The sequence below is a fragment of the Zootermopsis nevadensis genome, unplaced genomic scaffold (assembly GCF_977971745.1).
Source record: "Zootermopsis nevadensis isolate Lab colony 2312 unplaced genomic scaffold, Znev_1.0 Znev_ptg000010l, whole genome shotgun sequence".
NCBI lineage: Eukaryota > Metazoa > Arthropoda > Insecta > Blattodea > Termopsidae > Zootermopsis > Zootermopsis nevadensis.
In genome coordinates this window covers 9689448-9708860 of record NW_028259142.1, presented here as the reverse complement: position 1 = coordinate 9708860, position 19413 = coordinate 9689448, and the positions used below count along the sequence as shown (strand labels likewise).

Here is a 19413-nt window from a genome sequence, read left to right as displayed (position 1 = left end):
AACCCCAACAAAGGGGGGTTGGTCAAGTGTTTAAACCCCCCCATTCGGGGGGTTAGTTTAGTTTCTTACTCAGGGATTAAAACACTTGAATGAGACTAAACTAACCCTCAGAAGGGGGGTTGGTCAATTGTTTTAACCCTCAATTTGGGGCGGTTAGTTTAGTTTCTTACACAAGGTTGGTTGCGTTTTACAAACTTGACCAACCCCCCCTAGGAGCTCCGAAAGGAGCGCCCTGCTCTAGTTGACAAAAATTTTCAGTTTAACATGAAACAAGCAACCACTAAAACAAAACCTTACCAAGCTCATGGGTGCAACTGATGGCCAAATGACACGGTTATTGGGGTCATACATGGGGTTGAGGAAAGACTGAAGTACATCGGGCCGATTCAGGTAAGACCACAGGCTGACAGTCCGCTCGGCCAGCTTCATTCTAGTCCTATCTGCTTCACATGTGCCCAGGAATGTGCCTATAAATGTAAATATTTGCTTAAGAAGAGTATGAAGATGGCAAAGGAATCATGCACTTTAACTGAAGAAACTATACTACAGGTGTGAATTTACCAACCAGTGACTTGAGTTCATAATAATGGGTATACAGCTGGCATACCTACACTGATTATTCCATGAAATTTAAATAGTGAAACATAAAATCTACTTGAATAATTTCCCTCGTGTTGGATATAATGTTCACACTATCATGACTTCTTAACTGCAGCCTTGTAAAAACAAGAATCACATGAAGAGACAGAATTAGCCATCAATGCAGATGAGGCTTTAAGACATACACTGTACTCCTTACTGTCCAAAAATGAATGATTTAAAGCAATAAAAAATTTGAGAACATGATTTGAGACTTTACATACTAAGAAGTAAATACAAGATTTTTTAAAACTACATGTCTGCTACCAATTTTGTAAAACAACAGGGATGGGAAAGTTTCTTATAATAAAATAAAAATTAATTTAAATTACTGGAATTAGACAAAAGAGTTATGAGGCTGGTTTGATACAAAACTTATAACATTTGAATTTCATGGTGACTGAACACAATCAAGTTTCCTTGGGAAATCACTCATGTAAGTATGGAGTTTTATCCAATATTTCAGAGACCCTGCCTCAATCATCAAGGATGATACAGGGGTGATCACCCACGAATTCATTTCTGCAGTTTAGAAAATCTTTCCCGATTCTTCTCCACTAAGGAAGTGACAATATTGTTAGGGTAAGGTGATTTGCCAGGTTACGTCCAAGCTGGACTGTATGTGTGATGGTTTTACTATGCACACCCATTTGTTTTCTCATCATAAAGTGATATCACTTAAGAATATTTCTTTTCCTACTGTGAATAACTCTGTCTAACATTCTTATCCTTAAGTTTTTGCGGCTGGAGTTCAATGTGTAATTTCAGCTTTTCGGAATCAGTGACATTGAATGTTGAGGATTATCCAACATTTTGGCAAACACTGCAGAAGTTGTGCATTTTTTTAAGCCTTATACAGGACAGGCAGCAGGTGGAAAGTTTGGCAATTAGATTTGATTATGCTGATTGTTGGAGTGGAGCAGTGGGCTGCTATCCAAAACTAACATTTTTAGATGCAACTACACAACTCTGAATAAAGCAAATAGCCATAAATTAAAATAAAATAAAAAATACAGTCTAAGTCCACCTTGACTTTATATCTGTTAAATATGTACTTATAAAATTCGAATATTATTGAGAGTATTCACAACATTTTAGCAATGAAGCAAGTATGTACTTTTTATGTTTACATTTTTCATGTGCATCTACAACTAAAATTTGCAAAAATTATTTTCCTGTGATCCTTGTCATGTTTGTCTGTCTATCTGCTCTGAAGTACCAATTTGAGAATTACTGAATGGAATTTCATGAGAGCTGATACTTGGGAGTTTTACTAAAATCTGTCAACACATATCAATTGTGGTTCAAATCAGACAACAATAACAGGATGATATATGATTTGAAGCTTTCACGACTATGTAACTCAATAAAATTTTCTTGGGTGATCAGCTGCATCAAATGGTTAAACGATGAAACTGACGTTTCAGGGACCATCTCTGTCCCCATCATCAGAATCCACCTGACACAGCTGATCACCTGAAATTTTTTTATTGAATAACAGGATGGTTTTGCAGTGTCCTCAAATTGTGTGAGAGAGAGAGAAGAAACCAATATAAAGTGAAGCTTTCGCAGTGACTGAAGTTGATGAAAGACTCTCAGGTAACAAGCCGCGTCAGATGGCTGAATGGTGAATGAACCATTTCTTCTGTCAACGTTTCGAGAGCCATCTCTGCTCTCATCCTCAGGGTAGCTGTAAAATGAAACTGGCCCTATGTAGCGCACTGAGTTCCCATCAGCTAGCATGCTACATAGGACCAGTTTCATTTCATAACTGCCCTGAGGATGAGAGCAGAGATAGCTCTTGAAATGTTGGCAAAAGAAATGGTTCATTCACCGTTCAGCCACCTGACGCGGCTTGTTACCTGGGAGTATTTCATAAAAAAAGACAACAACTTACCAAACTGTGAACAGTAGGAATGTTCAAATAGCATGATAAGAAATGAGGTGCTGAACTCGAAGCTGCATGGAAACTGTTGGTGAATCTGTGCCACACAATCAAGGAAAAGGAGGAATGTTGGGGCCTGAGTCTTGCTCCGTCCACTGCCATAGCATGACTTGCGGTGGCGAATGGGAAATGGATATCCTGCCTGCAGCCATTCCCGCTCTACAAGCGCCTCCAGCCTGGCACAGAAGAGAAATGATGTACACTGGACAGCACAAAAAGACAGACTCGAGATCTATTTTACAATTGGCACTGGGTTGAAATGAACCATGAACCAACACAGATTGGAATTAAAATTATGACTTTTACAAAGATCTGACTCATACTTCCATGGTTATCATGACTTCTCACTCAAGTATGGAGAGATGTACCCTGTTTGAAGTTTATATACTGCATATTCCAAATACAGTATTTTGCATGTCTCACTAGCCTTGATGTCATTTACTCATTATTGAAGATAAAAATCTACTACCATTTTAGACAAAATTTTAAAATATAAAAACAATTGGCTTCAACATGTTAACAGAATGCACAGACAGACTTCCCAAATTATTAAAAAACTACACACCATGTGGACGAAGAAACCCTGGAAGACCACAGAAGAGGCTTTTAGACTATGAGGCCAGGATTGGTTAGTAAGACCTAACTACTTGACTGTTCGATGACGATAACAAATCTACTACTGCAAATACAGTCATACTTCAGATATCACAGAGTACAGAATCAGAAATTATTCTTCCTTGTATATAATAAAATATTCATTAATTTTTATATGTAAATACATCTGAATGAAATGTGCACTTTATGTCTTCTCAATGAGCTGGTTTTGAAAAGAAAAGAAAAAATTAAAAAAGTTGGATTTCAGCTTTATACAAATTAGAGTTTATACTGTGCCAGTGTGAATCAAAATTAAATTTGCCTGTTAACTTTTAGTGTAACTCCAAACACTAAATTTCAGCAAAATCTGTTCAATAGTTAAGATGAAACACACATACATACATACATAGACACACAGAGCTAAACAGGACAAAATATCCCTTATATGCAATCTCTTCATGAATTCTGTGCAAAACATGCATAACAACTATCTTTATCATTTTGCTACTGTGTTTATTTAAACACTGCATTTAAAACAAAACAATGAGAATGAAGAATGGGAGTTCTGCTATTATTATGATATTCTTGATATAGGCTATATATCACCATTTCAGTTGTTAAAGACAGTCACTTTATCTGAAGCAAAGTATATTTGTCAATTCAAGTTTATAAGTTAAATTTGTCTACTAAAATAATTCTTTGCATGATGGTTTGTAGTAACCAATAACAGATTTTTAAAGAAACAGTTGTTCATCAGCTGGTGCAATAACTTACCCCCTTACAGTTCTACAGTCAGGATTAAGGATGATTTGTGCTAATGATGTTACCAGCAAAGTAGCATCCAAACCTTCAGAACCATGGACAAGTACTGATGCCCCTTCCTATAAACAGATTCATGTTTTATATTTACTCTTGTTTGTATACAATGGCCAGATTCCAGTCTTAACATTTTCATTCATGAAGTTCCTTGTCATCTTTTGGATCCTTTGCAGTGAGGCTGTTTTATATTTTTAACAATTTAAATAATTTTCTTCCAAATTTCTTTGAATTTCATAGATATTTTCCAGATTCTCAAATTACCTACTTTCACCTTAGATAAACAAAGTTAGAGAACAGGCACACATGTGCATACTTTCTTTGGCCTATGGCTGGATTTTCACCTTCTGAGCCCATAAGCTACATCAATTTAAGAAGCCTCAAAAATCTGAAAAATGAAATATACATTTATTCTGATTAACTAAAACATTAAGAAGTAAACATGTCACTACTGTGAATGAAAGCATTTAATGCACTTGCATTGGTATAAAAATGTAACTGTGTAAAGGTACACATCAAAAATTTATAATGCAATTGTTTTAGGCCCCTCATATTGTGAGGTCCAAAGCTGTAGCTTAGTTAGCATGTGTGTAAGTCTGGTACTAATCTGGCTCACATTTACATGTAAATAAACATGAAAACTTAGTAATGGGTTACATGATTCAAGAATATGAAGTTCAATATGTTATCCTGTCAACTAACACATTGTATCATTTATGTATTGAGAATTGAATGATAAATGATTTAGATAACACTGACTATTCATGTCAGTTGAAGTTGTGACATACCTGATCAAGGCACTGAGCCACCAAACAGGCACAATTGAGTGTGTCCTTTATATGCGACATCCAATTGGATGATTCCAAGCGTGACAGCCATTTCTCCATTGATACAGTTGTGTCATTACAAGCTGAAAAAAAGATAGTGCAACATACAACTCATCTGCAAGCTCATTTTATTCAGGAACTTACCAGAAACTGGGTCAGTTGTTGCACGTTGAATCTATGGCTGTCAACAGATTAACAACTTATTAATAAACTTCTCAAAAACTGCAGTAAAAACATACCTGTACTAAAATCTCAAGTTATGTGGCAGCTTTCTGTTCCAGGGAAGTGTGCACTGACAATTTCTATGAAGGACAGTTCCTTAATGCAATGATATTTATTAAAAAAATGTAACATTTTTGAAAACGTGTGCCATCAGACGCCCTTGCGTATCTGTAACCAATGCTACTTTAATTGAAAAATATGATCTCTTCTAACTGGGCTTCAATGTTTTATATTATAGTTCTTACTGTCAATAGAATTTTAAGAAACAAACAAAAATCAGTACCACAGCAAATTGTATGCTGGTCAAAAATAGTTTAATCCATAACATATGATATTCATCCATAATGCGGACTCAAATACACTATGCAACATTTAAAATGACTCAGGGTTTTAAATTATTTCAGTATTTGGTTGGACCTTTTGGGCTCACCTATAATACCAATACAATGTGAATTACTGATCTGCCTAATAATCTATTGGGAGCAACTTTATCATCACCGTCCCACACATGTATACTTATGCACCATGCAAATACATCCCATACAAAGAGGAATGGTGTAACTGACAGCAGGACATAATTATGATAGGTTGTTGTAACAGTACTGAGCTATAACAAGAACTATACTCCAGTCTGAATAAGGTGAAGATGATGATGTGGGATAACTGACCTTCAATGAGCTTGGCTAGGGAATCAAGCAGGACATGATGTCGATCAATGGGCTTATTGATTCGTCGCCACTGTGGATAATACATCTCTACCTCAAAACCACCACCTCGAGACTGAAATGTGATGGGACAAAATGAGAACTTGACATTAAGAAAATTTACACATAAAAACTGAGCATTACAGAATACTTTACATTCCATATTCAAAAATATATTTCCTTCTAAAATGAATTGATAATAATTCATAATGTACAGTGCTCTTTACTTATGTAATTGTGGCTAAAGTATCCAGAGTTTCCTGTCAGAGGTCTATACTGAATAAATTATTTTAAACCTTACGTGAAGCTTCAATGCCTAATTCCACTTTCATACTTGGTATGTGGATTATATAACTATCTGTGAAAAGCCATGTTGAATCAGTTTATACAATTCTGAAACTTGCACAAATTTGTTTGCAGATTTCAACAACTTCCTTAACAATCAACACTAGAGTGTAGTCCTCTGGGTTGTTGCACTGTTTAATCTTCTGACTCTATACCAGTGTTTTGCAAGAACATGCTGTTTTCATCAACCCTGAAATGGAGATAGCAAGGTAGTACATAAAGTTTATGTACAATCAGAAGACTACACCCGGAAGAGCAGAAAGTAAACTCACACCACTATAAAAACCTCATATCTTCCAATTAAATTTAAATAATTGCCACCACAACTGAGTCAACAAAACTGAAAAAAAAATTTCTCTAAGACCAGCTGAATTACATGAACCAGTATAATTATAAAGAGAAATTTCAGACTACCATATCTATGCCGTGCTCTATTAGTACACCGCCTTCATCCTATAGCGCTTGTATGAATACCATCACAGGGTGCAACACCATTCTGAGCTATATGAGGAAATATGAGTCATAAGCTTGCATATTCATCAGTATTATTCAAGAAAACTTTTCCCACAACATAATTATTAATTATGTATTTTTTTTATTCCTACGTAGTTTCATCTATGTAAGATTACAAAAGTCTATTTAGTACAATGTTTCCATATTAAATTTCTGTTATTACCTTAGAATGACATGATACTTGATGTTCACTGAACAGTTGATAGTTACATAGTCATTCAAATAATGTTAAATACTCATAACCATAAACACAAAACCCCACCATTCAATTCAGTACATTCCAAACAGCCCTAAAAGGCCACAACAGATATCAGTTCTATTGTCGCCCACACTTTGGTCTCCCAACTAGCTTCATAACTTCATATTTTCTTTAGAAGTATTGCATGCATTTCTATATTCCCAATAGATGACACATGTCAAGGTCATCCTGATTGCTACGATGCTGCTGACACCAGTTGTGTAGGTATAAACATGGTGTATTTACAAGCAGAATGCATGTTCATTCTCAAGCATTACTTCACATTGAAACTGTCTGCCACTGTTTATGAAGTATTTAGCAATGCATATCCTGACATGGAAGTACAAAATAAAACAACAATACACTGACTAATAACAGTTTGAGATACAGGAAGTGTTCATGTGTCTTTGAAAACATCATTGAGAACAACATTGTGGACATCTGCTGTAAAGCTGTTCTTCCTGACAAATAAGAACTAAAAATATGTCATCTGTCTTGATGCCACCAAAGCTTACAAATACTATTGTAGTTAGGGTTGCATTTCAAATGAAACACTACACATTTCTTGCCTGCTCTATGCATGTCATGTCCAACTCTACCTTCTACATTTTGGTTTACCTGATTTTGTAAAGAGTACAAACTACAAAGCTTCTTGTTACGTAATAAAGAAAAATATTGAAAAAGTAGTCTTAAGAGAATCTTGAGATATGATTATGCAGCAGTCATTCCTAAATTCCTTACAGTAAAAGTGTGGGGCATTAAATTATAGAAACAAACTTTTATTTTTTTTATCAAACATTTCTCAAAAGTTTTCAATGCATCTATGAAATGCTTTAAGAACTGAAGGAAATCAGCAGCTATAAAGATATTTATGTCATCAACTAAGTTCAGGATTACATTTCTTTTTGGGTATTTCATAGACATGTATATAATGAAGAATGCATTATGGGCATGTCTTTCCATCTATCAAGAACTGTTTTTTTGTTTGCATCAGACTCTTTCTTAGATTTTAATGACACATGGGAAACTGACAGACCATGATGACAAAATATTAATTTGGTATATATAGCCAATTGGAACTTCCGTTTTATTTGTAAACCTGAATGATACCACTTATGCAATTTCTGAGTAACACATATATTTACATTTAAGGGCTTAGATTAAAATAGGTAAGGAAATAAGACAATTGCTTGCTTCTCCTCTGATTTCTAAGGTTCTAAATGCCACTGATTGCATGTTTATGATTAGGACATGTCCTTGTCACACAACTTACATGCTGACTTTCACTTGTCAGTAACTCACTGATTTTGCTCAGTGAACTTTGTGTAGGTTATTAATTTCTCTTCAATGTTGTTCATGTTCAAATGTTACATCTTTTTTGTGTAAGTGCACTTATATGGTGTCAAGATAGAATTCTGCATAAGTATGTCAACCATCCAAACTGGTTCTGTTCTGTGCGTGGAAAATTAAGTTTATATCTGAAAGGTGAAATTTCACCCATGTTGAAAAAAAAAACACAGAAAACTTTATTTTGGTTGTAAGGCAGGAGATCAGGACAGGGCACCTAAGACATGCTGTATTGTGTGTTTAGACTTCATTTTTGATTTACTCAAACTTAGTGGCTAATGAAAAAACTTTGAGGTAATTTCTAAAATCAGCATTTGAAAACTAAAACATCCAACCATTTCCACACATGTGACAAAAAGTTCTTTTTTATCATACAGCGTAATTATTATGTTGCAAAATTTTTTAGCATGTCTTCAGTGAGATAGTCCAATTTATTTATGGTATATGAATAGTCAAGTAACATATATGTTGTTTAAAGAAAAAAAGATACAGAATTATAACATGGTTTGTGACATATCACCTAAGGGGGCTTCACTATAATAGTAGGAAGACACATAATGGAAGAAACTAAACTACCATATTTACACCCATATTTTTTAAGTTTTAACTATGGAATGAGAAATGTATACATGAGAGGAATTTTTCACGTAGTGGTGTGAGTAGTATTATAATTATTTTTTTCATCATCTATGGTCAGCTTCACCGTCATGACCCCTTTTGGGGTTTTCTTGCGAAAGTACCACGGTGGTTTCACCTTGCCATCCGTGGCCAGTCTTTACCCACCAGACTGGAAGAGGAGACGCGGACATGCCTTGAGTGGGACTCGAACCCACGATCGCAGCGGCCAGGTGCATGAGGACCATGCCTCAGACTGCGTGGCCACTGCATATATAAAAAGCATTACCATTACACTCTTATTGGTAAAACATAGTAATGTAGTACTTTATTGCGATAGGGGCAGAATGGTTATCTTCACTCCTCAGTCAAATCTACTGGCAGTTTCAGTCACAATGCATGGGAATGGTTCAAGGTGTAACACTTGCTTATTTATAAAATTCACGATGAAAGTGAACTAGTTGTATTAAAAGAAACACAGCAAAATTACAAAAGTAAATGCTACTCTGGAATGCAGATTTCAGCTAGAAACTCTGAAGATAATGAAGAAACACTCATTCATTATCTCTTCTTGTCTGTGTTTTTTCATTGGAGAGCTCTCTAATCTGTCTTATTTCATTCTGAAACTGTATTACTTACCAGGCTTTTTGTTTTGAGCATACATGACCATACTGTTTCCCCATATTCCTGTAATTAATTCCATATTTTCATGTGCTGCATGATCCATTGCCTCATTGTAACCTGTTACCTATTCTTGTCGTTATATGTATAATTGGGGTTTAAAATGATTGGAAGGACACTCTAAAGCTCTCCTATTGACAGGAGAGGTAAAACTTTCCTAGATGAAGACCAGTTACACGTGATATGATCAGCATCTAACCAAAGGATAGCCTTTAAGATTCCTAACTGAAGTTAGGTACCCACTGAGGTTGAGGGCAGCCATTTTGGGCAGGGGTAATATTCCAAGTGTCACCACGGGGGTTCAAACCTGCAACTGTCAGGTTTGGTGTCGGATGCTCTACCATCTGTGCTACCCTGCAAAGCAGAATAATGGTGGACCTGATTATGATTAATATACACACTGTTGGCCATTTTTGATTGTCATAGTCCAGTTTGCTTGTATATTAACTAGTGAATATAAGTTTTTTCACAATTTGCATCAAGAATACTTATTTCACAAGCAGTTTTGGATCAAATTATGTAATGGTACCATGCAGAAAGGTCAGGAGAAATATACGACCAGCTGAACATCACAAAACAAGGGGCAAAACACAGAAATCTGCAGGAGACATATAGCTTTGCATCCAGATAATTTTGAATGAGAATATAATTGAAGTGGTTTTGAAGAATGCATGTTTCCAAACATGGAATAAGTGAGGGTACCTGATAAGTTCTTGGGTAGTTTTGGCATGCAACTTCCCAACCCATTCATAATTATTTAAAGCAAAAAACCTGGTAAAGTAAATATGTGAACAATTAGATCAAGTATGAAAAGAAAGACCATTTACTAAGGAGATTTTGTTCACTCTGTGAGGAGATTAAAATAACTGGAGATAGTCCTTCCAACTCTCCTCATTCTTAGCAATAAAGGCATAGCACTTACAAACTACCACTCCGACTGACTGACCATCTCTGAAGGTCCTGTGTCACTAAAACAGAAGCCTGTCACTGGATCAGATCCTTCATCAGTTTAATTCACAGCACTTTGACTGTTTCTCTAACAATATGTAGATCAAGTGAATGCTGGTTAACTTATCATTCAATAGTTTACATCTATTACATTTCTTGCTTCTCCACTTTAGTATCTTTCTCCCACCTTATTCTTTTCAGAGGCTACTTTTAAAGTAGTTTCAATGACAGCATTCAACTTGAATTTTTATTTTGCCCATATCAGAATTTAAAGTAATATTAATATAATAGCTCAAATTAATGTTGTTCTGTATCTGATAAAATGTAGATAATGATATCCTGTTATCCTGAAAAGAAGTGAAAAAGCTGTTTCCTCACAACTATATAAAATAATGAGTGTTTAGGAAAGCAAATGATATGACAGAAGTTTTAAAACTGTACAAAAACAGGCATTTTTCATTTATTTTTCTCATGATGTCATAATTAACCGTTTTTATGTTTCACAGAGTTGTTATCCAGACACTTAAATTTTGAAGCACTGTATTAAGATCTTAAGACTTCCTGATAACTTGTCAATTGTCACTCTGCAGCAATGGTGAATCCTGGTCTAAAATTCAGATCTTGGAGAATTTAGACCACATGACCTGAAGTTACTAAAAGGACTGTATTGCCTCACTCTCACTTTCATCGGGAGACATGAGAGCAGTTCTGGGACCTCTAGATGACTGGTGAATCTATCCACTTTCCTAGCCCGGTGCATAAAAAGCTATGGAATGTTATGGTATATAAAATACACGATTCCAAGCAAAACATTAGAGTATTTATTGAATGGAGATATACACTTTTTGTGTTCAGCTTGTTTTAGCGGTCTGGAGCATTTCACACTGATCTTCAGCCTACTAATGTCTCCATGTTATGAAGTTTGTAGAGTGAACAGACAATATTGTATCAATTAGTGCTTTCCTTTCACATCTTGTCTCATCTGTGGGTACAAAACTGAATTTGCTGTGTATAGCAGCATATCTCAACCACCAAGCACATACAAGGAAAAATAAAGTAAATCACCCATTTAAAACGGTTTAAAAAATGATACAAGTACCTAAACTGACAAATACTAACTTTCTAGGAATGATTGGAGTGACTATTATATAATTTTAAAAGTTCTGCATGCATGGTTATATAATTATACAAATAAGGCATGCATGGTTATACATTTGCAAGCTTGCACAATGAGATGTTTGGTCTCCTCTCAGAATATTAATGTGGTTTTACTTGGTAGATGTCCATGTCACAAAATGCAAGTAAAAATAATTTAATAAGGGATTATCATTTTCTGACCTGTGATGCAGTGCTGTCTTGCAGGCTGTTACCAGCATTTCATAAAAAAGTACTGCCTCAATCTTCAGGGTAGAATAATAACCTTCTATGGTGTCACAACCCAGAAGAACACAATTTTTCAGCCATGAACATCTCAAATCTCAATTTCATAAGTTTCAGAATATGAAATATATTCTTGCACATAAAATTTTATTTGCATGAAAAGTATAAAAATTCTGAAGATCAAACACTGGGGATAAAGATACGTTCTCATCTACGTATTATTTCCTCTGTATCCCATCAAGAGTTGGACTGTTCTTGGGGTTGTCATGACACATTGATTTGATTCATCCGAACACTACTGATCTGACAGACAAAGATTTATTGCCAAACGATATTTTTATAATATGATGACTTTATTGCAGAACAATGTTTTGTTTAAATCTAATTTACAGGCATGAGATATAAAATATAGGTTATGAAGTCTCTCCACTTTGATGTATTTCAGCTTTATTGTAAGGAATTGGGGATGGATTTAAACCCATATACTATGAGGCTGCCAGCCAGACTTTAAACTAGATGGTTTAATTGTTTAGTGGTATGCTGCTGTGACACACAGTCAGCTGGACAGTGTATGTGGTAATCACAGTAAATTAATATTAAAATTTTCTCTCTTGTGAGAAACAAAGTTTTCCAATGTCAGATAGAAATTCCACTTCATTTAAATTCACTATATCATAATCTCTCAGACAAATTAATTTCTCTGGATTTTATGGTATTATTCATGGGAGAAACATAATGTTATATTTGTGACAATGGTGAACAGTAGAGTTTTAATATATCTGAAAACATAAGACATGCCTACCTCCTCAATGAAAAACAATGAGAGCATATTTTTTAACCCTCTGAAGCTGAAGCTCATCTAAATAATATTTTAAAATTAAATTCTTGCCTCAAAGTAAATACAACTTATCTTCATTACAAAGATCAGTTGATTAATGTTGTTTAGGGAAATAATCACTGTTTATTCTGAGAATCATATAAAACCCATAAACATACTCCGTGGGTAAAATGTAGAGGTCCTGAATGTTAAAGCAGGTGGTACACACACTACCCACTGAACTTAAAAAAGGTTAACACACTGTTCTGCTATACACTGCTAGTTATATCTGTCAAAAATGTAATATGAATTATTTTTATTGATAGACTCTAAATTCTATTACTGTTCTGTTTATGTGAGAAATTCTCAAGTGCAACCATCATCTATTTTTATTAATAATACAGAAACAACAGAGTTAATCAGATTTAAAGTGTTTCCATGTTTCTCTTCAATTTTAATTTTCTTTTTGCATATACTGAAGAACCTCAGTAGACATTTAAATGCTCTTTACACATCGAGTGATGATCAACTGTTATAAATATTTTGGAATATGAACATGGAAAGCAAAAGTGAATGTTGCCATAGAAATATTTTTATTGTGAATGCCACTATAACAATTTATTTTTGCATATGAATGTATAATAATCAGTGGTCAATGGTATTGTGTTAATTTCTTTTGTAAACACAGGTATATGTATAATTTTGTTTATCCTCAAAAATGTTCTATGCCTTCTTGTGAATCAAGAAAGAAGATTTATGGTTATCAGGCTATAATTGCACTGATATATCCCTTGAAACCATAATCTTAGGCAGAAAGATAATTCACTCCATCAATTTACTGAAACACCAAGAAATAATGCAACCTGATTTCTATTAGGGAAGTACATGGTTTTCCTTGTTGCTTCTAGATGTGTATCAGTATGGTAATCTGAAGTAGGCCATGGTTCTATCCTCCCCAATTCTTTCAGATTCATGATATTTAATAATCACAGCTACTGCAGTTGATAGATACATTGTATAATAAAAAATTCATAGTAAACAAATGAATAAGATGGAAAGAAATAGGTAAATAATCAAACAGATAAATAAAAAAAACATCAGAAAAGGTGTGGATGGAATGATTTAGGGTCCCAGATTACAGTAGGCCATTCTATTTTAAACTGCAGGCATAATGAGTAACATGAACCATAAGAGTGTCATTAAATAAATGTGTGTTATGTGTGGTGTGGGTTGATAGACACTAGGATAAACTGAATATTTCAAATACATCAAGTACTGTCAGCACAGTGCCCTAGTACCAATCCAGCATAGTCCCATCTGCATACAGGACATCAAACCTCAGGTTACTCAGGTTCTACGATAGCTCCTTACAAGAGTTAAAAATTACAGTGCAGTGGATAAAACTCTTGTTTCACATTAAGGGGGATTGTATTTGAGTCCTGTCACTCAAAAATGAAGTATTCCGAGTGGGGGGGGAGGTTGTTTCTTCAATTATTCCAGTGAATGTGCCCAGCACATTTATCTGGAAGCTACACTATGCTATGCTGTGCTTGCTCTCCTACAAATATTACGAAGTGATTAGTGAGCCAGGTAGCTCAGTCAATATAGTGAATGGCTATGGAATGGGCAATCAAGGTTTGATCCCTGTCATAGGCAGAGGATTTTCCTCTAGCCTCTGAATCCAGACCGGCTCTGGGGCCCACCCATCCTCCTGTACAGTGCGTAACAGGGTCATTTTCTGGGGGTAAAGCGCAGCTGGTACATGCTGCTGATCACTCCCCCCTTCTAGTGCCAAGGTTGTGAATGAATATGAGCTACACCTCTTCTCCCCTAAGAGTCAACATTGGCATGTAATGGGATAGCTTTTACCTGACCTGATCTATGAAAAAGTATTAAGAATGAATCTGTGAAACTTAAGATACTAATTTAACAGCTGTGGCAGGTTAATTTTATTAAAAACCAAGTTCCTTTAGCACATACACATTTGTCCCACAGTTACTGTCAGTGCTGGAAACACCTCTGAAACTTAACTTTTAGAATTGTTAATAATGGCTTCAATGAAATATTTTCATATCATAAAACATTTTGCCTTTATGGTCTTCTTAACTTTAAGAACATAAACAGTCAAAGAGAGCCATATCTAGTGAATTCGGAGGTTACCTCGCTTATAGAATACAGTGTTTAACTAACAATTATCACAAAACCTATGCTCAGTGGGCTGGTGTTACAGCAAATTTGCCATTTTCTGTATCTCCTCTTTTGTAGCTGACATTTAAATACTTGTATCATAAATATAAATGTTGGTTAATATGTGAGATTTGAGGTTCTCATGGTGGGGAAGATGTCAAAGTTGTCCTCTGGGTTATGATACCATGTGGATTCACAGGTAGATACCTATGCAAGTGTCACAACTTTGAACAATAACATCAACATGTTGATTAACAGTCAGACATTGTGGTTCTTATTCATCATGAAAATAATTAAACATCACTTTTGTTTTGCTGTGCTTTACTAATTGATGCATCTCCAAATTCTATCTTTATGAAATGATTAGTTTGTCAACATCTTCCCAGTCTTCTTGAAAAATTTAATGGATACACATTTTTTCTGTCCCCTCAGGCATTGTTAACTGACACAAGATAAAAATACTTTTCACTTCAAACAGTGACCATGAATAATTGATGTAATGGAATGTGCTGACATCACACTTAAGTCTTGATACTTTTTCAAAGATGACGATCTTTGGGTTGCAGCACCATGTACTCTGGTAGACGTTTACAGACATTTCAGAGGTACTTGCTGACTTGTCACCCTGATAATGGAGGCAGCAAGTACATCTGAAACATCAGTAATCTTCTACCAGACTACATGGTGCTAAACCCACAATACTCACTGTTGTGAGAACCAGAAATCCTATTTGATAGTTTTTGATCAGACACACACAGACAGACCTTAGGAGGGAAATAAAATCAGGCTGTTTTCAAATCACTGCCTCTACCCTAAAATATCTTGAGGAATACAGATAGAACAATAAAGCAAGCAGATTCGCACATCTCTGTCAAGGTGCAGGTAAAACACTAAAAGTGGTTTGTGGGGGTATTTGTGCAGTACCTTCAATTTCAGTATTTAGATTGGAGCATACCTTGGCTGTCTGAGCAAGTGTTTGTGTACGGGTGTCAATAATGTACCCACGTTTACCGGGTCCCAGAACAGAGTTGATGAGTCTTTCATCTTCCTTGCATCGTTTGGAATTGGGACCTGTCAGAGGTTGGCTACTCCTCATCAGAACACTCTGAAAACATTCAAACATAATAATTATACTCCTTATTATATTAAATTGTAAATTAAGTCAAAAACTGCACTTTTAAGAATGTTACTGAATATGTAGCAACTGACTATACCAGCAAGTCAGTGCTGTTTCACTTCCCTTTCAAATGCTTGTGGTGATACTCTGACTTCAAATTCAGTGATGTGACTTTCTCTGCATTAAATTTCAAAACAGTTTGTAATACTGGCTATGGAATGGAAGATGAGGTTAAGGATTCTTCTCTTTGCAGTAGGGGCCCATATAGCAGTAACTACATGGAGCTCTTTCTCTTCTTGTTATGTTAATAATGTGAGTGGCTGGAGTGTCAAGCCGAATACTCTCCTCCATCTAATGCCAAGATCTAATATGTATGTAACTTTGTCACCACACCCCTATTGCAGTGCTTAAGCACAAGGAATAACTACGAGGTGCGATCGGAAAGTTTCAAGACTGTGTCAATAGAGGGCGAACCGGATGTAGTACGAGCTTCTGCCGCTAGGGGGTGCGGCCTACATTCATAGTGAATCAGTGTGCCAGCCGGCATCATCGAATTAGCATTTGTTTCTTAGTTACGGGCGTTTTGGTAGTGCATTACACCGACCCTCCTGCGATTTCGGAATGGCGGATTTTCATGAACAAAGAGTATGCATCAAATTTTGTCAATGACTCGCCAAAACGGCTACGGAAACCTATGAAATGCTAAAGCAAGCATTTGGGGAGTCCGCAATGGGTCGTGCACAAACTTTTGTGTGGCATTCACGTTTTAAAAGTGGCCGAACCTCTGTCGATGATGACGAGCGTTCTGGACGAACATCTTCGAGCACAACGCCCGAAAATGTTACGAAGATTCGGCAGGCCATTCACGAAGATCGACGTCGTACCATCAATGACTTGTGCGACATTGTTGGGATAGGCTATGGGACCTGTCAGCTGATTCTAAAGGAAGAACTCCACATGCGACGCATCGCAGCCAAGTTTGTGCCAAGGCTCCTGTCTGAGGACCAGAAGCAGAATCGACTTCTCGTTTGTCAGGAGCTCAAAGATCTTGCCGGATCGCCGGATTTAGCTCCGTGTGACTTCTTCCTCTTCCCAAAGATGAAAATTCAGCTAAAGGGAAGGAGATTTGAGACGATAGAAGAGATTCAGGCAGAATCGCAGATGGTGCTTGACAGGCTGACAAAGAAAGATTTCCAGGGATGCTTCCAGGCTTGGCAGCGGCGCTGGGATAGTTGTGTTCACTCCCAGGGGAACTACTTCGAGGGTGATGGATGAATTTAATACCTGAGATAAGTGTACGGGTTTTTATAGGCGCAGTCTTGAAACTTTCCGATCGCACCTCGTATATATAATTTCTTTTTTATTCAAAGCTTTTTATAAGGAACAGATCACTTGAAACTCATGTATTCCAAGCCACAAAACCATGTTTTAATAATGGGTTCAGAGCTGCTTGATAAAACATGCAATATTATATATTCAGTTTGCAGTTAAAAAGTATGAGTTCAGTTTGTGTAGTTTTGCTGTGTCCTGACACCCACATTATTTCAGTCCCTTCAATGTGTTATTATATTAAAATTGCATAACAATTAGTTTTTTTTAACAAATGAAATGTCACTTTCTTGACACAACAAAATTGCACATAATTTCTGAGAGCGCAGATAACTTCATATTGACAGAAATCCCTTGTAATCCAGGCAAAGTTTATTGTGTCATTGTGGTCCAGAAAAGAAACATCTCCCAACTGCTACTATAATTAAAAAGGAAAGATAATTTATCAAACCATTTTACAGTTTAATATAAAACTTGTTAAGCAAGCTATCTACCCCAGGATGTCAAATTGTAGGACAGTCATGAATTTAAGTGGAGTGTCCCAGTACCTTTGCAAAAACTTTCTCTGGACGGCCAGTTGTAGTAGATTATAGATTTATATAATGTGGGATTCAGTTGTTTGTGTTATTGGTTTGTAAATTTTCTGAGTGTGGATTTCTATTGGAATATCAGTTCCATGTTATTACAAGCTGTTTATAATATAAAATGATGACATCAAAGACCTCATTGCATTATGGCCTCAGAGGCTCCACAAATCTGTGTCTGCTCTGTAGTGAGTAAAACTGACATCATATGATCACTTCAGCAACATACCCCACCATCATGTCTATAGCTGAGAACTGGAAACCGTCCACCTTCACGGAAACTAGCAGCAGCTTTGATAGTGTTATCATCCACACACTTGGGAACCACAACTGCACTTGGATATGTGGCACAGACCTACAGAACATGAGATTAATTAAAACTACATGAAACTCATGAAAGCAAAGCTAAGAAAGGTCTTGTGAGGTATCTTAAATCTATGTAGACATTTATGGGCAATTCCCCACAACTTGGCTATTAATTCAATACATTTAAAAGTTCAGCAGTAACACTGCTCCTGACCTTAGGATTCTTGCATTTCTCCAATCTAGTAAGAAAAACTGAGGGAGGGTAGTTTCCATCAACAATTGAGATAGTATTGCTACTATTCATGAAGAAAACGTGGTTATTTTCTTTATTTAAATCACATTTCATATCATGTACATTTAGAATAAAAAGAGTTCTCTCTTTCCCCATATCAGAATATACAGACACTTTAAGAAAGTTTAGATTTCAAAAGATTATGAAATTACAAAAGTAATGTATTTGGGGATAACATATGTAAATACTATAAAAACACAGAAGCTCTAATTGATGCTAGTGGGGAGGTAGGCCTAGAAGTAAACACAGAAAAAACTAAGTATATGTTGGCGTCTCATCACCAGAATGTGGGACAGAATAATAACATAAAGATAGCTAGTGGATCCTATGAAAATGTGGCATACTTCAGATATTTGGGAGCAACAGTTAACAAATGAAAATTTGATTCATTAGGAAATAAAGTGCAGATTAAATATGGGTAATGCTTGCTACCATTCAGTTCACAGCCATTTGTCTTTTCGCCTGCTTTCTAAAAACATAAAGATTAAAATATACAAAATTATATAATTTTGCCTGTAGTTTTGTATCGGTGTGAAACTTGGTGTCTGACACTAAGGGAGAAACATAGCCTGAAGGTGTTTGAGAATAGGGTGCAGAGGAGAATATTTGGACCCAAGAAGGTTGAAATACTAGGTGGCTGGAGAAAGTTGTATAATGAGGAGCTTCATGAATTGTACTCCTTGCTAAATATATTTAGACTAATAAAGTCAAGGATGATAAAATGGGCAGGGCATGTAGCCCACATGGGAGAGAAGAGGAATGCATGCAGGGTTTTTGTGGGCAAACCAGAACGTAAGAGACCACTAGGAAGATGAAGACGAAAGTGGGAAGACAATATTAAAATGGATCTTAGAGAAACAGGATGGGGTGGTGTGGATTGGATTCATCTGGCTCAGGACAGGGACCAGTGGTGGGTTCTTGTGAACATGGTAATGAACCTTTGAGTTCCATAAAATGTTGAGTATTT

At 36.0% G+C, this 19413-nt stretch overlaps 1 protein-coding gene across 1 annotated transcript in view; it reads right to left on the bottom strand.

Moving 5' to 3' along the window:
* The window catches only part of LOC110833913 (myotubularin-related protein 9), a 48952-nt gene that overhangs the window by 10627 nt on the left and 18912 nt on the right, over positions 1 to 19413 (bottom strand). Inside the window, exons 5-11 of the mRNA XM_022072524.1 lie at positions 18078 to 18203; positions 15774 to 15923; positions 5712 to 5823; positions 4783 to 4904; positions 3953 to 4059; positions 2537 to 2760; positions 298 to 467 (exon numbers count right to left, since the gene is read on the bottom strand). Of these exons, the coding sequence (XP_021928216.1) occupies positions 298 to 467; positions 2537 to 2760; positions 3953 to 4059; positions 4783 to 4904; positions 5712 to 5823; positions 15774 to 15923; positions 18078 to 18203 (1011 nt within the window). The remainder of the gene's footprint in view (positions 1 to 297; positions 468 to 2536; positions 2761 to 3952; positions 4060 to 4782; positions 4905 to 5711; positions 5824 to 15773; positions 15924 to 18077; positions 18204 to 19413) is intronic.